The sequence below is a fragment of the Nicotiana tomentosiformis genome, unplaced genomic scaffold (assembly GCF_000390325.3).
Source record: "Nicotiana tomentosiformis unplaced genomic scaffold, ASM39032v3 Un00003, whole genome shotgun sequence".
NCBI lineage: Eukaryota > Viridiplantae > Streptophyta > Magnoliopsida > Solanales > Solanaceae > Nicotiana > Nicotiana tomentosiformis.
This window is the reverse complement of record NW_027174562.1, coordinates 1,222,354-1,239,881: the sequence shown is the minus strand read 5'-3', so window position 1 is coordinate 1,239,881 and position 17,528 is coordinate 1,222,354. Positions and strand designations below refer to the sequence as shown.

At 40.2% G+C, this 17,528-nt stretch overlaps 2 protein-coding genes across 2 annotated transcripts; both read left to right on the top strand.

Annotated features, from left to right (window-relative positions):
* The first annotated feature begins 7,797 nt into the window (after nucleotides 1-7,797).
* LOC138903807 (uncharacterized) lies at nucleotides 7,798-8,424 on the top strand. Its single transcript, XM_070192375.1, has 2 exons — nucleotides 7,798-8,020; nucleotides 8,129-8,424. The coding sequence occupies exons 1-2, from the start codon at nucleotides 7,798-7,800 to the stop codon at nucleotides 8,422-8,424; spliced, it is 519 nt and encodes a 172-aa protein (XP_070048476.1).
* Nucleotides 8,425-10,821: 2,397 nt separating this feature from the next.
* LOC138903806 (uncharacterized) lies at nucleotides 10,822-11,342 on the top strand. The gene is made up of 3 exons (XM_070192373.1): nucleotides 10,822-10,886; nucleotides 10,952-11,123; nucleotides 11,190-11,342. The coding sequence occupies exons 1-3, from the start codon at nucleotides 10,822-10,824 to the stop codon at nucleotides 11,340-11,342; spliced, it is 390 nt and encodes a 129-aa protein (XP_070048474.1).
* The last annotated feature ends 6,186 nt before the right edge of the window (nucleotides 11,343-17,528 follow it).

Genomic DNA, 17,528 nt, shown 5'->3' with positions numbered 1-17,528 from the left:
CTTAGCCTTAATACATAACGAGCCTCATGCAGTCTGTGATATATGTCGAAGAGGACACCATACTCATGAGTGTCAAGCTACCATAGAGGAAGTGATGTTGTGGGTACTTATAATTTCAATGCAATGGGTCAGAAGCACCCCGATTTTTCAAGGAGCTCACCTGGGGGTACAACAAATGCATGGCAATAAAATAACTCCAGATTTCAAGAGAGGCCGCAGTGTCAGTCTCAATAACCAATTTAGACTGGGTTAGATGTTTTGATGAAGTCTTTCCTTATCAAGACAGATGAGGGATTAGATGCTCATGGTAAAGCTATTAAAGAACTTGGAACAGATTTGCGTAACTTGTAGAGACAAATGCGACAAATTGTAAATATATTGTCTGAAAGAATCCCAGGTACTCTACCAGCTGATACTAAAAATAATCCCAAAGAAACGGTAAATGTTGTGCCCTTGAGAAGCACGCAAGTATTGAAAGATCCGACTCCAGTCAAAAAAGAGGTTATACCTGAAAAAGAAAGTGGGGAGGAGCTGAAAATTTAAGATGGTAAGAAGAAGAAAGGTAAGAAGGGAGTAGAGAAAAAGAATAAGGAGGAAACTTCAAGAAGGGAGGACTCTAATGAAGAGACCAAGCACATGCCTGCTTTACCTTTTCCCTAATAGCTCTATATAGAAAAGTTGGACAAGCAGTTTGAGGGATTTTTAGATATGCTGAGATAAGTTAATATAAACCTGTCATTCACAGAAGTTCTCTCACAAATGCAAGCTTATGAAAAGTTCTTGAAGGGGATCCTTACAAAGAAGAGGAAGATAGAAGAGATATCGTTAGTCAAGCTCACAGAACATTGCAGTGCAATCTTTCAAAACAAACTCACACAAAAGTGTGGAGATCCAGGGAGTTTTACTATACCTTTCTCTTTAGGAACTCTTAACTTTGATAAATCTTTATGTGATTCTGGTGCCTCAATGAATCTAATGCCTTTTTCAATTTTACAGGAAACTAGAGAATTAGATTGGAGAGATAAGGTCTGCACCAATATCATTGCAGCTGGCAAATCAAAAACAGATAACACCTGAGGGGATATTTGAAGATGTCTTAGTGTGGGTGGATAAGTTTGTATTTCCCGTAGACTTTATAGTGGTGAAGATGGAGGAGAATAAGGAGATACCCCTCATCATAGGAAGACCATTATTAGCAACAGGTAGAGCAATATTAGATATACATGAGAAAAAGCTCATTCTTAGAGTGGGGGGAGATACTGTAACGTTCAAGATGGATGTAGAAAATGGGGTGAAAAAGGAGAAGCCTGCTGCAAGTGTTGAGTTGAAGGTAAATGGTGTGAAAGAAAAGGCTGCATTGAGTGAAAATGATAAGTGTGGGGTGTACCCCAAGAAGCTGAAAAGAAGTTCTCTTCACGGATGTGTGCACTAGTTCGTGCGTGTGGAATGGATCCCGACTTTGATTCAGACCCCGACTAGTTCAGACGTGTGGAAAGAAGTTGTCTTCACGGGTCTACCTTATGCTTTTTAATTGTGTGCCATGGGGACATGCCACAACTTAAAGTGTGGGATGGGGGATATTTTTATGTTGTATGTATATTAGTCTTAGTTGTTGCTTTAGTTAGTTTGATATTTTTTCCTTTTGTTAGTTTGAGTAGTAAAAACAAATTGAAAAAAACATGAAAATTTTAAAAAAGTTTATTTTTCCCGATGATGGATATCATTCGACAGGTTTCTTGAGGGATTAAAGTCGAAAGAAAAAGACAAAAAAATCTTTTGTTAGGTAGTGTGTCAATTCCCCATTGGTTTTTCTTTGTTCCGCGATTCTTTTTCAAGGGTTTTGTTTGAATCGGTGTAGTTGGTTTTTATTTTGTAGAAGTAGGAAACCTTGTGCTGTGATTTGAAATGAAATCAATATCTCTTGACTTTATTATGCCTTGAGAATAGTGAGTGCTTTAGTTGTGACACTTAGGCTCAGTTTTTCACACTTAGGCTCAGTTTAATAGAGTGTCTTGATAATCCGATCTTGCGTGAGTTATGTGCTATGTGTGTGAGAGGTTTTGTGTTATTATATGCATTGCATTTGATGTCTAGAACTTGCCACGTTTGTTTGCAAAGCGAAATAGTAGTTTTGTTCGGTCTTGGAAGTGATATAAGCATTTCTTTGTTGAGCCAGTTATATGCTTTTTTAATCACCTAATTGTTATGTATCTTAGTTAACCTGTTTGATCCAATAATCCTATTTCTTTGGCAACCACATTGGAAGCTTTACTCATTTGTTTGAATTGACCATCTATTTTAACCTTGTACCTCTCGTGAGCACTTGAAATTATTACGAACTTTGTAAAAGTTGAAGTGTGGGGTGGCTAGTTTGGCTTTTGAGTGGAACTAATGAAATAAGGAGAAAGGTGCACTGTTTTGAAAACATAAGAGCCACATGAATTGAAAATATTAAGAAAGAATAGTTGTATTGTTGCTAAAAACTTTCATGGATAAGTGGTAACTCTTGATGTAATTGTGCTTAAATAATTTGGGAGTTGATGTATATTGATGTGAAGGTGGAGTTTTGGTTTGACATAAGTGTGGGGTTTTAAATGTTCGAGTGCATGTATTAAAGAGCTTAGGGAGGTGTAGTCACTCTTATATCTAAATGTATCCTACCCGTCCCGCAACCTACATTACAATCAATTAAAGTCCTACTTGATCCTTGACTGAATAAACTCGATTAGTAGAGTAGTACACTACGGGCAATCTTATGGTTCATCTTTGTCGCATATGAATGTTGTTTATGAGAGTGAGAAAATTCTTTCTATCTTGAGTTCCTAATTGTTCTTAAATTTTATTGTGTGGAACTACTCTATATTGTTGTGTAAGGGAACTTGATTTAAGAAGGAAAGGCAATGCCGTTGACCTCTATGTCAGAATAAGTGAGCGAGTTATAAAAAATGTGTGGTTCTTTTGAGTCAAATCCTGAGGTGAATATGTTACACTATTTTGCTTACACATTAAACCGTTTGTCGATACGACATCAGAGTATAGAGATATTCACATTTTAACGGGGTTGGACGCCTCATTTTTGGCTATTTGTGACCAAGATAATTTCCCAAACTCTCTCAACACCACTCTAACTGCTCTCCAAGTTTCCAAGTCTAATCCAAGGTGGTTTTACCTAGACCTATCCTCAAAATATAGCCTAAGTGAAGAAAATAGTCTCTATGGTGATATGATTCCATTAAGGGTGCTTGTAAGCTAAATGAAGCTTTGGTTCGAGTTTTTTCTGATTATTTAAGGTATGTATAACACTCTATTTCTTGGGCTTAAGCATATATATGCGTTGGTTAAGTTATTTGGATGATGAATTACAAGATAGAACTTGATGTTGTATAAGTTGTTGTCTCTTATTGGACTATTTTGGAGTTGTGTATATGACTTCATATGGCTGGAAATCATGAGGAATGGCTTGGTTATAATTTTCGTATTGTTGTTATACTTGTAAATATTATTAGTATGTTGATGATGTTTTAAATAGGAGAATAAGCAAACACACAATACCTAGAAGTTGTCCATATTGTCTGATGGTGACATTTATGCACTTATTGTTGTGTAAGGTGAATTATGTTGTTGGGTTGTTCAGTGTGTTGTGGTGCTTAAAGTATATAGTTGAAGGTCGTATGTAATCTTTTTGTTTTATAGACTTGGGGAAATAAAGGAAAACAAGGGAGATGATGCATGTTTTAATAATAAATGAGCTTGTCGTTTGTTGTACGATAGTTGCATCTTTCATAGCTTAGCGATAGCACTATTATCGTTGTTGTAGATTAAAGTTCGATGAGACGATTTCAACGTGTTCATTGGATAGACTATGATAAGTCATATTAAGGCTATCTCTTCTTTACTTTTGGAATGATCCATATGATACAAACGAAATGAGCAAACATGCAACTTTCACAAATGGTGTTATATACGCGTATATTATATGTATATGTGTTATGGGGAAAGGTTACGGTGTTATATATGCACCAGCCACCTGATCAACTGGCATATATTTATGATTTCGCCCACTGAGGCCGAGATGATATGATATGATGCCCCCAGAGGCTTGATGATATTAGGTACGCATATACCTATGCATGATATGACATTTATACCCATATACATGACACTATGAAGATTTCAGGATTACTGAGCTATTCAGACTTACAAATTGAGTCGTTTACTCCATGTTTCTTTCACGTCTTTTATATACTTATTTTCATGCCTTACATACTCAGTACTTTATTAGTACTAAAGTCCCTTTTTGCATGGGGACACTGCTTTTCATGCCCGTAAGTCCTGATAGATAGGTTGACAGTCCTCCTAGTAGGCTATCTGCTCAGTGTAAGGTGTTGGTGCACTCCACATGCTCTAGAGTTGACTATTTGGTCAGTATGCTCTGGGCATGTATTGATTGGTATGGCGGGGCCCTATCCCAACCATTATGATTTTTATGTACACTTAGGGGCTTCTAGATAGATGTCATGTATATGGGTACTTGTATGGCCTTCTCGTCCTATGTATTGAGTCTACAAATGATCATGTCGCCCTTATAGGCCCTTATGTCACATGTGTATGTTTCTATATCATGCTGGATCGTCATATGTTGAGTATTCATTTAGGTTTTATTCTGGTTATATCATGACGTCCCTTCTATCCTATTTACCCATGATGGTGTGATAAGAAATATACGTTACGTTGGTACTCGATTGAGTAAGGCACAAGGTGCCCTTCGTGGCCCTCCGATTTGGGTTGTGACAATAAGTCCTTCTAAGGAGCCATCTAAATACTCGATAGGTAGATGTTGTTGTAGGCGAACATTGCAATCAGTAGAAACTGATCCCATGAACCTCTAAAATCCCTAACACAGGCACATAGCATATTCTCCAAGATCAGAATGGTGGGCTCGGACTGCCCGTCTGTCAGGGGTTTGAAATGTTCTACTCAACTCAACTTGTGTGCTTAACTCACGCTACACAGCTCTCCAAAAATACAACGTGAAGAGCATGCCTCGATTGGAGATAATTTACACTGGCACACCATGGAGACAAACAATCTCACGGATATTGGTAGGCACAACCGGAATGAAGTGTGCAGACTTGGTCAGTTTATCCACAATAACCCACACTGCATCAAATTTCTTCAAAGTCTGTGGGAGACCAACAATGAAATCCAGGGTAATACGATCCCACTTCCACTTTGGAATCTCAAGTCTCCGAAGCAAATCGCCCGACCTCTGATGCTCGCACTTCACCTACTGATAGCTCAAACACCGAGCCACATACTCTACTATATCTTTCTTCATCCTTCTCCACCAATAGTGCTGACTCAAATCCCGATACATCTTGGTGACACCTAGATGAATGGAATACCGCGAAGTGTGAGCCTCCTCAAGGATAGACTCATGAAACCCATCCACATTGGGCACACATATCCGGCCCTACATCCGCAATACCTCATCATCTCTAATAGAAACCTCCTTGGCATCACCGTTCTGCATTGTGTCCTTAAGGGCAAGCAAATAGGGGTCGTCATACTAACGCGCTCTAATGCGCTCATACAGAGAAGACCAAGAAACCACGCAAGCAAGTGTCATGCCCAAAACTCAGGGTGCGCGACCGACGCTCAACCGAGATAACCCGACTGAGAAAGCATGTACATTACCTTCTACCCAAACTTATTCAAGAATAACAGTAAAATCCAATTTATTAATTAAGCGGTGAGGAGGATCAAGTAAACAACAACTCAAACTCGTTATTAGTAGTTACATCATTTATAAGTTTCAAACTACATACTCTTTCATATTTTGATGTGGAACATGTGATACAATTATAACATTACCAATTTGACATTCCCCATACCAACATACCACCCACGCTATGTCTACGGAGCCTCTATTAGATACAAAAGAGTACAATGATAGTGCCGGCAACAAGGCTCCGGCTATACCTCGAAACATAGTGATAAAATGAACAAAATATACCTGACCTCGAGTGAAGTGGGGCTCACCAAATTAGCTGGGAAAAGAGTGTAGTGCTATCGCATATTAGTGTCACCTATTGTGGAACCACTTGCATTCATTAAAAATGCAGTGCCCCCGGCAAAAGGGACGTTAGTACTGTTGAAAAATACTAGTATATATACTAAACGCTCTCTAAAAGAAACGAGCAGTAATGCAAGTAAGGACAGTCGTAATATCAGTAAAAGCCTCAAACAATTACCAAATATCAAATTAGAGATAAGATAAGTTTTAAATAAATTTCAAAATTTTAAGTTGGGAAATCTTTGGTACCGGTATACCACTATTCACAATTTCGATTACGATTTCCAACACATTCACCACCATTGTGCGGCATGGCGTCCGATCATGACCCGATCGGCTAGGACGTCTCATGTGAGACATCAACCAAATCACAATTTAAATTACCATTCTAACACAATCACCACCATGTGTGATTGAGACGTCCTAGAATGCACGAGTTATTCATGTATACAAATGATATTATGATAAACACAAAATGTCCTAGTAGTTTTGGTAGGAGTCATACTTATGGATCGGTTATGACTTGAAGAGGTTGATTTCGAGGATGACTCGAATGAGGAAATTGCTGGATGCATGATGTGCTATACTTTGTGGGCATATTAGAAATCTTGGAATGATTCGGGTTTGTTATTCATGGTGGATGTAATACGCACAGAGAAGGGATTCACACAGTTTCGTAAGATGGGGTTTCTTCATGAGGTATTTGAGTGCTAATTGAGCACAAGTTGTTCGCCTCGTATTGGCAATGCATTTGAGATTATAGTAAAGTGGATGACTTTAAAAAAAGTTCTAATCAGTTTAAGATTTATGTATCATTAATGATTCTAGATTTTAGTACTTCTGATGTTAAAGAAACAATTTCAGATTCACAAAAGGACTCTTTGGTATTGGCATTTTGGTTGTGGTATTATTGGATTATTAAGAGGGAATACAGTGTCTTATGTGCTTTAGGATAACGTGGATTTATTTTATGATATCTTGTGATGAGCTTTGGTATAGGATCGTACTGTACTGGAAATAATAAGTGTTAACTTGAAGGCAAGTCGGGGATAATTAAAAGAATGGGGTCAACTTGGTAGTGATTTGGGTTGGCATGGTAATACATTTCATCGATTCTGATGGCTTGGTTTTGTGCTAATGTGTTTCGAAGAGCTCCCAATGATTTCAACCACGACTTGGGGCAGATGTTTTCGATAGATATGAGGACACGGTGGTATCAACAACTGAGCAACCCACCAAAAGAATGCCCATTCGGATGCCCAACTTGCCTCACACAACACATTAATACGCAATCTAGAAAGTTAATAGGGCAAATCTCTCAAGCTCTAAATTCTTGTCCTAAGGGTGCACTAACAAGTGAAACGGTGGTAAACCCAAAGGGTGGTAACAATATTGGGCATGTTATGGCAGTTATCACAATAAGTGGAAAAGGTGGGAATGCACCCACCTCAAGTGGAAGGCGACTTGCTGATGCTGATAATGTAATGCAAGAAGAATAGATCTCGAACAATGTTGCTCAACCAAATGAGGAAGTTCGAGTTGATATATATGATAGTGTGGAAGAGACTCAAGAGGAGGTGAACCCGTCTAGGGAACACATCATTGACAAACCGGAGCTATTAGTGCATAAGTCAAGGGCACCATTGCCTAATCCTCCACCTACATACCATCAAAGACTTGTGAAGTAAAATTGTGAGAATCAATTCAATAAGTTCATTAAAATGATGAAGTGTCTTTCAATCAATGTGTCATTGGTAGAAGGTTTGGAACAAATGCCCAGTTATGCAAAGTTTATGAAAGATTTTGTGACAAAGAAGCAGTCGATGAATTTTGTGACTATCAAAGTCACTCATCAAGTGAGAGAGATTGTCAATTCAATGGCTCCTAAGTTGGAGGATCCCGGTGCTTTCACGATTCCTTGTACAGTTAGAAGTGCCGAGTTTGGTAAAGCTCTTTGTGATCTTGGGGCAAGTACAAATTTGATGCCCTATTCAGTTTTCAAGACTTTGTGGATTGATAAATTCATTCTTCTGGCGGACTTTGTCATTCAAGATTGTGAAGATGATTATAAAGTGACAATTATTCTTGGAAGACCTTTCCTTGCTATGGGTAAGGATCTTTGTGATGTTGAAGTCGGAGTACTCACTTTCCGGGTTGGTGATGAAAAAGTGGTATTCCATTTGTGTATGGCCATGCGACAACCAAATAGCAATGAGGTATGTTCTCTTGTGGATTTGGTGACTGATGTTATTGATGATGATACAAGTGATACTATCAATGTTGGTGATATGTTGGAGGACGTTTTGCTCAACTTTGATGATGATGAGATGGATGGTTTCGTGGAATGAGTGAACTCTTTAAAGGGAATAGTGTCGTACAACTATGCACCCCAGAAATTGTCTTTGGATCTTGAAAATAGGAAGACTCTTCTTACAAATCCTTCTATTGAAGAGCCACCTACCTTGGAGTGGAAGCCATTGCCTCCACACCATTGTTATGAATTTCTTGGCCCTTGTTCAACTTTACCGGTTATTATTTCCTCTTGTTTGACTAACGTGCAGGTAGATTCCACATTGACAGTTTTACAAAAGAGGAAGAAGTCTATTGGGTGGACCTTGGCGGATATTTGGGGTATAAGCCCCACCTTTTGCATGCATAAGATCAAGTTGGAGGATGGCGCTAAACCATCCATTGTACATCAAAGAAGACTAAATGAGGCTATACAAGAAGTTGTCAAGAAGGAGATTATCTCCGATAGTTCATGGACCTCTCTGGTTCGATGTGTCCCAAAGAAGGGGGCACGACGGTGGTCACCCATGTTAAGAATGAATTGCTTCCTACAAGAACGATGACTGGATGGAGGGTGTGTATGTATAATCGCAAGCTCAACAAAGTAACAAGGAAGGATAACTTTCCACTTCCTTTCTTAGATCAAATGATTGATATATTGGCTGGTCGTGCTTTATACTGCTTTCTTAATGGGTACTCGGGCTACAACCAAACTCTCATTGCTCTAGAAGATCAAAAGAAAACAACATTTACATGTCCCTGTGGTACTTTTGATTTCATGAAGATGCCATTTGGTTTGTGCAATGCACCGGTGACTTTTCAACGGTGTATGATGGCTATTTTCACGGACATGGTGGAGGACTACCTTGAAGTTTTCATGGATGACTTCCCGGTGGTTGAGGATTCTTTTGATGATTGTCTTGCAAATTTTGACAAAGTGTTCACTAGATGTGACGAAACCCACTTGGTACTCATGATTGTCTTCCTCATGGTTGAGGAAGGTGTTCTCCTTGGCCATAAAATCTCAAGGAATGGAAGTGAAGTTGACAAGGAAAAGATTCAGGTGATTTCTAATCTTCCACCCCCAACTTCGGTGAAGGGCGGGCGGAGTTTCCTAGGCCATCCGATTTTTACCGGCTCTTTTTCAATAATTTCTCTAAAGTGGTGAACCCATTGTGCAAGCTCCTTGAGAAAGATGCCAAGCTCAATTTCAATGATGATTGCGTGAGTGCTTTTGAATTTTTAAAGCTCAAGTTTACAACTACTCCCATCATCACAGCTCCAAATTGGAGTGTGCCTTTTGAACTCATATGTGATGCAAGTGAAATAGCGGTGAGGGTTGATTTGGGGTAATGTATCAACACGATTTTCCATTTGGTCCACCATGCTAGTAAGACCATGAATAGTGCCCAAGTCAACTATATCGTTATTGTATTTGAAATTTGAAATTTCCTCCTGTACTTGATGGGTACCAAAGTTATTGTCCACACGGACCATGCGACGCTTCATTATCTTATGAGCAAAAAGGACTCCAAAGCTCGGTTGATGAGATGGGTACTCTTGTGGCAAGAATTTGATGTTGACATCCAAGATAGGAAAGGTAGTGACAACGAAGTGGCGGACCACTTGTCTCGTTTGGAGGAGGAGGGGTGGCCACATGATGGACTTGAAATAAATGACTCCTTCCCCGAAGAGCAACCTTTGGCAATTTCAATGAAAGATGTGCCATGGTTGGCGGACTTGACAAATTTTCTTGTGTGTGGAATCATTTCAGATGAGTTCTCTTCAAGCCAAAGGAAGAAGATCAAAAGGGATTGTCAAGATTATTATTAAGATGAACCATACCTTTTCGGATTTGTACGGACGGGGTAATTAGGAGGTGTGTATCGGAATAGGAGCAAGGTGATATTCTTGGGGCTTGTCATACTTCGCCATAGGTTGGTCATCATTGTGGAGCAAGAATGGCGGCCAAAGAGCTTAGCTGTGGTTTCTATTGGGCTGCTCTTTACAAGGATGCTAGTGAGTTTGTGAAAAGATGTGATGAATGTCAACGGGCCGGTGGAATCTCAAGTAAAAATGAAATGCCTCTCACAACCATTTTTGAGATTGATATTTTCGATGTTTGGGGCATTGACATCATGGGCCTTTTTGTGAGCTCTTGTGGAAATACCTACATCCTGGTCGTGGTGGATTATGTGTTCAAATGGGTTGAGGCTGTCGCTTTACCCAACAATTAGGCGATAAGTGTAGTCGTTTTCTTGGAGAAGAATATTTTCACAAGATTTGGTTCTTCACGTGCAATCACAAGCAATTGAGGGTCACACTTTTGCAATAAAGCTTTTGAAACTTTATGTAGCAAGTATGGTGTTACTCACAAGGTCATGACTCCCTCTCACCCACAAGATAATGGGCAAGTGGAAGCCTCCAATCGGGAGATAAAGTGTATCTTGTCTAAAATGGTGAATGTGAATCGAATGGATTGGTCCAAGAAGCTTGATGATGCGTTATGGGCTTATCGGACGTATTACAAAACACCTATCAGGATGTCTCCATATAGGTTGCCAATCAATTAACTCTATTTCTTAGAAAGAAATTCATTGTGTTTAAAGTGGTGTTCGACAAAGCTTGTCTTCTTCCGGTGGAACTAGAGCACAAGGCAATGTGGGCTCTAAAGATGTTTAATCTTGATTGGGATGTAGCCGCTAACTTGAGCGGTGCACATTTGAATGAATTGGATGAGTTTCGGTACCATGCATATGTGAGTTCATCCTTTTACAAAGATAAGATGAAATATCTTCATGACAAATACATTTGGAACAAATAGTTCAAGGTGGGCGATCTAGTATTGTTGTTTAACTCAAGGTTTAGAATGTTTTCCGGGAAGCTAAATTCCAAGTGGAGTGGTCCATTTGAAATTGTTGGTGTGACATCTTTTGGTGCATTAGACTTGAAGAATAAGAAAGATGAAGTATTCTGAGTCAATGGTCACCATGTGAAGCAGTACTTGGTCAAGGTTGGAGATAGCCACATGCTGTCGATCATTTACTTCACTTAAGGGAGCTTTGACATTGCTTCTTGCTGCGACGTTAATTAGGCACTTCTTGGGAGACAACCCATGTTCTTTTCCTTTTCTTTTGTAGTTAGATGTTATTTGTGTTCTCGCGTGATTTGAAGTGTGCTACAGGGTTGAGTGGACTTTTAAAAAGGGTGAAGTAAAAAATGGCCAAGTGTTCAAGGACCTGCGAACCGCACAATTCTATGTGCCACAACAGAAGGACATTCACGGTCGCCAACAAATGTAAATATGGAGTGCTTAAGGAAAGGTGTAACCACTTAACCATATGATATCGTACCCCAATCCAAAATCCTTCATTACAACCCGAAATCAGTCTTACTTGATTTTTAACCGAGTAAGCTTACATTAGTGGTGATGTACACAGGGGCAAGCCTATGGTACTCGAAGCCGCACTTGTGACATTCTGTTGTGAGAGAAGAGAAACCTTTCATTGATCTAAATATTAAGGGCTAACCTTTATAGTGAACTTGGCAAATGGAAAGTAGAGGAAGAAAAGTTAGGATTCCACCATGATCTACATGATAAAACAAGAGTCCTCGATGAGTAAAGTCAATTCTTGAAGCTCAAATGTCACATTAGAACTATAGGTGCATGATATGTGAATGGTCAACTTGTTGAAAATGCACGAGTGTTGTGTGTAATTGCTGGTCCCAACTGAGTATGGATGGCTTACCATTGACTCGCTGAAATGACATTTCACTCTGAGGAGATGGGAACTAATCTATTTGCTAGAGGACAAGCAAGGACTTAAGTTTGGGGGAGTTGATAAGTGTGGATTTTGAACAAGGACTTTGGACAAGCAAGGACTTAGTAACTTCTTGCTTTAGTTTTAGTCTAAAAGTGTTAATTTATGTTCCCAAAACTAATCGAAGTGTGCAAATTGCAGGAATGTTGGAGCTTTGGACTCTAATGATGAAACCCAACTAAAAGGAGTGTTTCAGATCATATGGAAAGAAGGGGCGCAATAGACCAGAAGTGCGGACCGCAGAATTCTTTCTACGGCCGCAGATCTTATATAGAATCCCATAAGTGATTGAAGAGAAGTGTGGCAACAGAACATGGTTGCACTGACAATAATTCAAAAAGTTCATAGAGTGCGCAAAATGACCAAGAATGAAGCCTTGCCAGAAGTGCGGACCACACATGATTTGTGCGGTCGTAGAAGCTAAAATGCAGCCACTGATCAAATTGTGCGGATGCAGAATCTCTCAAACTACAGACTCAAGCAATGTGCGGACTTTTTAAGGTCATGTTTTGATGTTTTCCTAGCTGTACCATTTTGGGTAATTTGTGATAATCTTTTGACAAAGCCATCAATGTTTATCATTTCAATTTTATATTACGGCTTTAATTAGTGTTTCTTCTTTGTTTTCTTCATTTTCTACTATGAGTAGCTCGATTCTTACTAGGGTTGTGACCCAACCCTAGTGTGTAAACCTTATGGGTATTTAGTTTAACCCTTGTTTATGATTGGCTGTTTGTTATTTAGCCTTGTTCATGCTTTAATTTTATAATTAATGGTTGCAAACATTGATTAATGCCTATTTTACTTGCTCTTTACTTGAGAAAGATGGACCTAGTCTAGAAAAACATGGCTAACAAGAAGTTGGCCAGTTAAATATTTGACTAGCCTAATTAAAGGGTTTGAATTAGAGATAGGGAAAACCCGACTTCAGCTCATATCAACTATTTATCTTGATACCCATTTGAGCTTGAGAAAGCCAAATTGGGTAAAATCACTCTATGACCGGGAGGTATTGAGTGGATAACTTAGAGTTGAGAGCTATGATAAACCCCAATTACTAAAACAAGTGTTAACATAATTAACCCATTAGGAGAATACCTAGGTGAAGGTTACATCCCTAGGCCTTTTTGCATATTTGAAAACAACCAAAAACAATTAGTCAGTTTTTAGTTTCATTTCTCTAGTTGATCATTGATAGTATAGTTTATAGAAGTAATTAGCAGAACCAACTTGATTGGAAGTGTATTTAAGTTTTTTCGTCTCCATGCAACAAGGATAGACTATAACATCCATTGTTAGCTCCCTGAGGAAATCGACCCTGACTCATAATTGCATACTATTCTTCCAATGATCTCTTCCACTCATTGTCGAGTATGGATTGGGAGTGGATCATATATTGTGCTGTCCGTTTATCCATGGTTATAGTCATGTGCTTCGCGTGTTTGTTGTTATTGCGCATATAGTTATTGAATTTAGAGCATCGTGGCATGAGCTATTCCATATGGACCGGTGTTCAGATCGGGTCATGTATCGCATTAGAGTAGATCGGAATATGATCCATTTTCTTATTTCATGTTTATTGTTCCTCCTTTATGTGACGGGTTCATAGAATCACGCCTTATAGTGGTATTTTTTCAGCTTGTGGTATGGTTCTCTTATTTGTTTTTCTTTCCAGTATTGGGTACATTCGAGTTGTTGCCTATTTGGTGCACGGGTTGCACTAAATATGGATCAAGGCGGTTCTGATGTGGCATGTTGGTTGAGCAGCTTATGCTGAATGAGATGAGGTTATTGGACGTGGAATAAGTGCTACCAGATTTAATTACAGTATGTTGGGAAAAGTAACTTTACTAGCCAGCTTAGAATTCGGCTATGGTTCTTTTCGGGTGAGACAACTCGGAGTTTGAGCCTTTGTCATTCTATTCTCTCACATATGGTGAGGACACGAGCTGGAGTTACTGAGGACCATGCCTCCAGAGCCGGTGTTGCTTGAGGTCAGGCAGGGGTAGAGGCACAGGCTGAGGAGGATCACGTGCTATAGCTAGATCAACTATCAGAGCAGCAGTTGAGGAGCTGCCAGTAGCTCCTGTTAGGGGCAGGTACCGGAGGTGCCTGTTGTTGCCCCGGACTGCAAAAGACCTTAGCACAATTCCTGAGCATGTTTAGTACATTGGCTCAGGCGGGGGTTGATTCCGGCTGCACCAGCTACTTCACAGACTAGGGGAGAAGCTCAAACTGCCGTCGCCCGCACCTTAGAGTAGCGGGCTCACATGGGTCAGGTTCCGGGTGTGGTGCCGGTATAGCCAGGTTTTCAAGTTCAACCCGTGATTAGGGCAGCAACATCCGAAGAAGAACAACTTGGACTTGTAAGGTTCAAGAAGTATTACCTTCCTACCTTCAGTGGTTTGGCTTCATAGGATGCACATGGTTTCTTAGAGGAGTGCGAGCGTTTTCTCCACACTATGGGTATTGTGGAGACGAGTGGGTTGTTTTTACTACATTCCATCTTAAGGGAGCAGCATATCAATGGTGGCGAACGTACGAGTTGGGTAGCATGGCCAAGGCAACTTCACTCATATGGGATCGGTTTTTCAGAGTTCTTCTTGAGGGAATATGTTCCTGAGACTCTTCGGGATGCCTGGCGCATGGAGTTTGAGAAGTTGTGCCATGGCACTATGTTATTGTCATAGTATGCCGTCAAATTCAGTGATATGTCCAGACATGCACATGCTTTGGTTTCTACAGTTAGAGAGCATGTCCGCAGGTTCATTGAGGGGCTCAACCATGAAATGTGGTTTAGCATGGCTCGGGATATGGAGTTGGATGTTCCATTTCAGAAGGTGGTAGAGATCGCTCGCAAACTAGAGGGCATGCAGGACTAGGAGGGAGAGGACTTACGGGTTTAGGAGAGAGAGAGGACAGGGAGGCTAAGAGGCCTCGTAGACTGGGAGGATCTACTAGTCGCTATTTTGGAGGCAAGGTACGCTATGATAGAGGTTTTGTGGGTCATTCTATTAGTTTTCACTTCAGGCTTTGCGCGGTGCTTCAGATATCTACGGGTCTTAGAGTGCCCATACAGGACAGCTTACACAGCCACACCAGTGGAGAGTCTTCTTTGAGTGTGGAGATATCAGCCACATGGTGAGAGATTGTCCCATACTCCGAACAGATGTGTCACGGCGGGGTAACCAGGCTATGCGTTCAGCTCGAGTTGCTGGTATGACTGCACCGCCAGCTTGGGGTGCAGGTGAGGCCGCTAGAGGGCGCCCAAGAGGGAGCCTCGGTCCGTTGATGTACTTTCTATGGTAGGGATAAGGCTGCTGCACCAGATGATGTCGTACAAGTATGGTTTTGATTTTTTATAGAGGAGCATCATTCATATTTTGTTTTGGTTTTGCTTATCGGGGTAGCCTGTGTCTATTGTTTCGTTTTATTCATTATTGAGGGCTATAAAACTAGGAATGACTTTCTATTACCCATTAAGGTAGGTTTTGATGTGATTTTTGGGAGGTTGGTTACGATTTATGAATTAGATGCTCTACCGGTGTGGGATTTAAGCACGTGTTATGACATTGCTAGAGGAAATTGAATTAGTGTAAGGTTTCAGTTGGTATGATGTGTAATCTACTTGTGATTCAGAGCTGAGAATGGGATCCTCTTGTTTACATGAGGTTGTTATGTTTGGGCCGGGCTGTGTGCCGTGGTGAAGTTATATTAGGATGAGATCCTTGTGAGTTTTTGTATACTTTGATTCTCCCTTGTGGAATTAATTCGTAGTATGCTACTGATATGGAGTTGTGCCGGTTGGGCTTTTTTGATAGTACTTTCATATGTTCCCTCGTATATTCAGTCATATTCATGTTGTGCTTATTGGGGTTTAGCTTGCGAGCTGTGTGCCCAAGTGGTGTTGGGTGTGACTTGTTTATTTGAGTGAATAATCATGGCATCTTCGTGCTTCTTGTATTCTTGTCGGTGTTATGGAGGTTTGGAACAGGGTTCTAGCTGATATGAGGTTAATTGTCGGTGCTAGGTTTGGGTATGGACATCTATTGTGATTAGAAATGTTGTTATGGACATATGTGTAATGTGTTAGGTCATGTGTTTATATCTGGTAAGTGTATACATAGGTTATTGCAGCTAGTTGAGGTTGATACCATGTGTTGATGTAGGAATCAGGTCTTGTGGAAATAACCGGATGGTGAGAAATTTGGTTCTAAGGCCTAATATTATTGGTGGAAGGAAAAACCTTCAGTTTAGGTGGTGTTATCGGGATTACGTTGATTTGGGGTGATGTGGGGTCACCCGCGGGTGTATGTATGGTTTGTTCACTCAGTGATTGATGACTTCAGAAGGATTCTTGGCACGGTCGAGGACGGACATTTGTTTAAGAGGGGAGGTTGAGAACTAGTGACCCGTTCACCGGCTTAAGGTCTCGAGCAGCTTCAAAGTATGTATTATGACTAGTGTGTGTGTTGGAGTTCGTATTTCAGATGATTCAGGATCAATTTGGAAGAAGGATTCTTGTTTTACAAGCTTAAATTGTAATAGTTGACCGGAGTTTTACTTTTGTATAGATGACTCTGAAATGGCATTTTGATGATTCCAATAACTTCGTATGGGGATTTTGGACATAGGTGTGCGTCCGGATTTGGATTTGGAGGGCCGTAGGATAATTTGAAGCATTTTGGCAAAAATTGGAAAGTGAAGTTTTGGAAGGTTAAGAGGTTTGACCGACAATTGACTTTGTTGATTTGGGGCTCGGATTGCGATTCATAGAGTTAATTTAGCTCCGTTACATCATTTGAGACTTGGATGCAAAATTTGACGTCATTCCGGTCTGATTTGATATGTTTCGGCGCGAGTTATAGAAGTTGAAAGTTCATAAGTTTATTAAGTTCGATTTGAGGTGCGATTTGTATTTCTGAGATTGTTTGATGTGATTTGAGGGCACGAGCAGGTCCGTGTTATGTGTTGGAACTTATTGGTATGTTCGAACGGGGTCCCGAGGGGCTCAGGTGAGTTTCGGATAGGTTTGGGTTGTGTTGCGCTCATTTTGTATGTTTCGACATCGTTTCTTCAAGCATAAATGCTACCACATTAAGAAAATGACCTCCAATTGTTGTTTTGATTGAAGCATTAGATCTGTATCATAATTATGGATCCATAGCAAAAACATTGTTGAATTTGGACATCGTATGAGCGAGTTATGCTCATTTTAGTGTCGAAGAAGATAGTCGGTGCTGGTGTTTCACATATGTAAAGTTGGATCCGCATCTGCAATCCCGCAGGTGTGAAAAATGGTCCGCAAATGCAGAAATTACAGTTGGCAGACCGCAAGTGCG

Excerpts from the sequence above, each read along its gene's own strand:
- LOC138903807 (XM_070192375.1), top strand. The coding sequence starts at position 7,798 with ATGATGAAGTGTCTTTCAATCAATGTGTCATTGGTAGAAGGTTTGGAA. Across the intron at positions 8,021-8,128 it reads AGTTAGAAGTGCCGAGTTTG|ATTGTGAAGATGATTATAAA; the intron begins GTAAAGCTCTTT and ends TTGTCATTCAAG.
- LOC138903806 (XM_070192373.1), top strand. The coding sequence starts at position 10,822 with ATGGTGAATGTGAATCGAATGGATTGGTCCAAGAAGCTTGATGATGCG. Across the intron at positions 10,887-10,951 it reads GCGTTATGGGCTTATCGGAC|AAAGAAATTCATTGTGTTTA; the intron begins GTATTACAAAAC and ends TCTATTTCTTAG. Across the intron at positions 11,124-11,189 it reads AGTTTCGGTACCATGCATAT|TTCAAGGTGGGCGATCTAGT; the intron begins GTGAGTTCATCC and ends TGGAACAAATAG.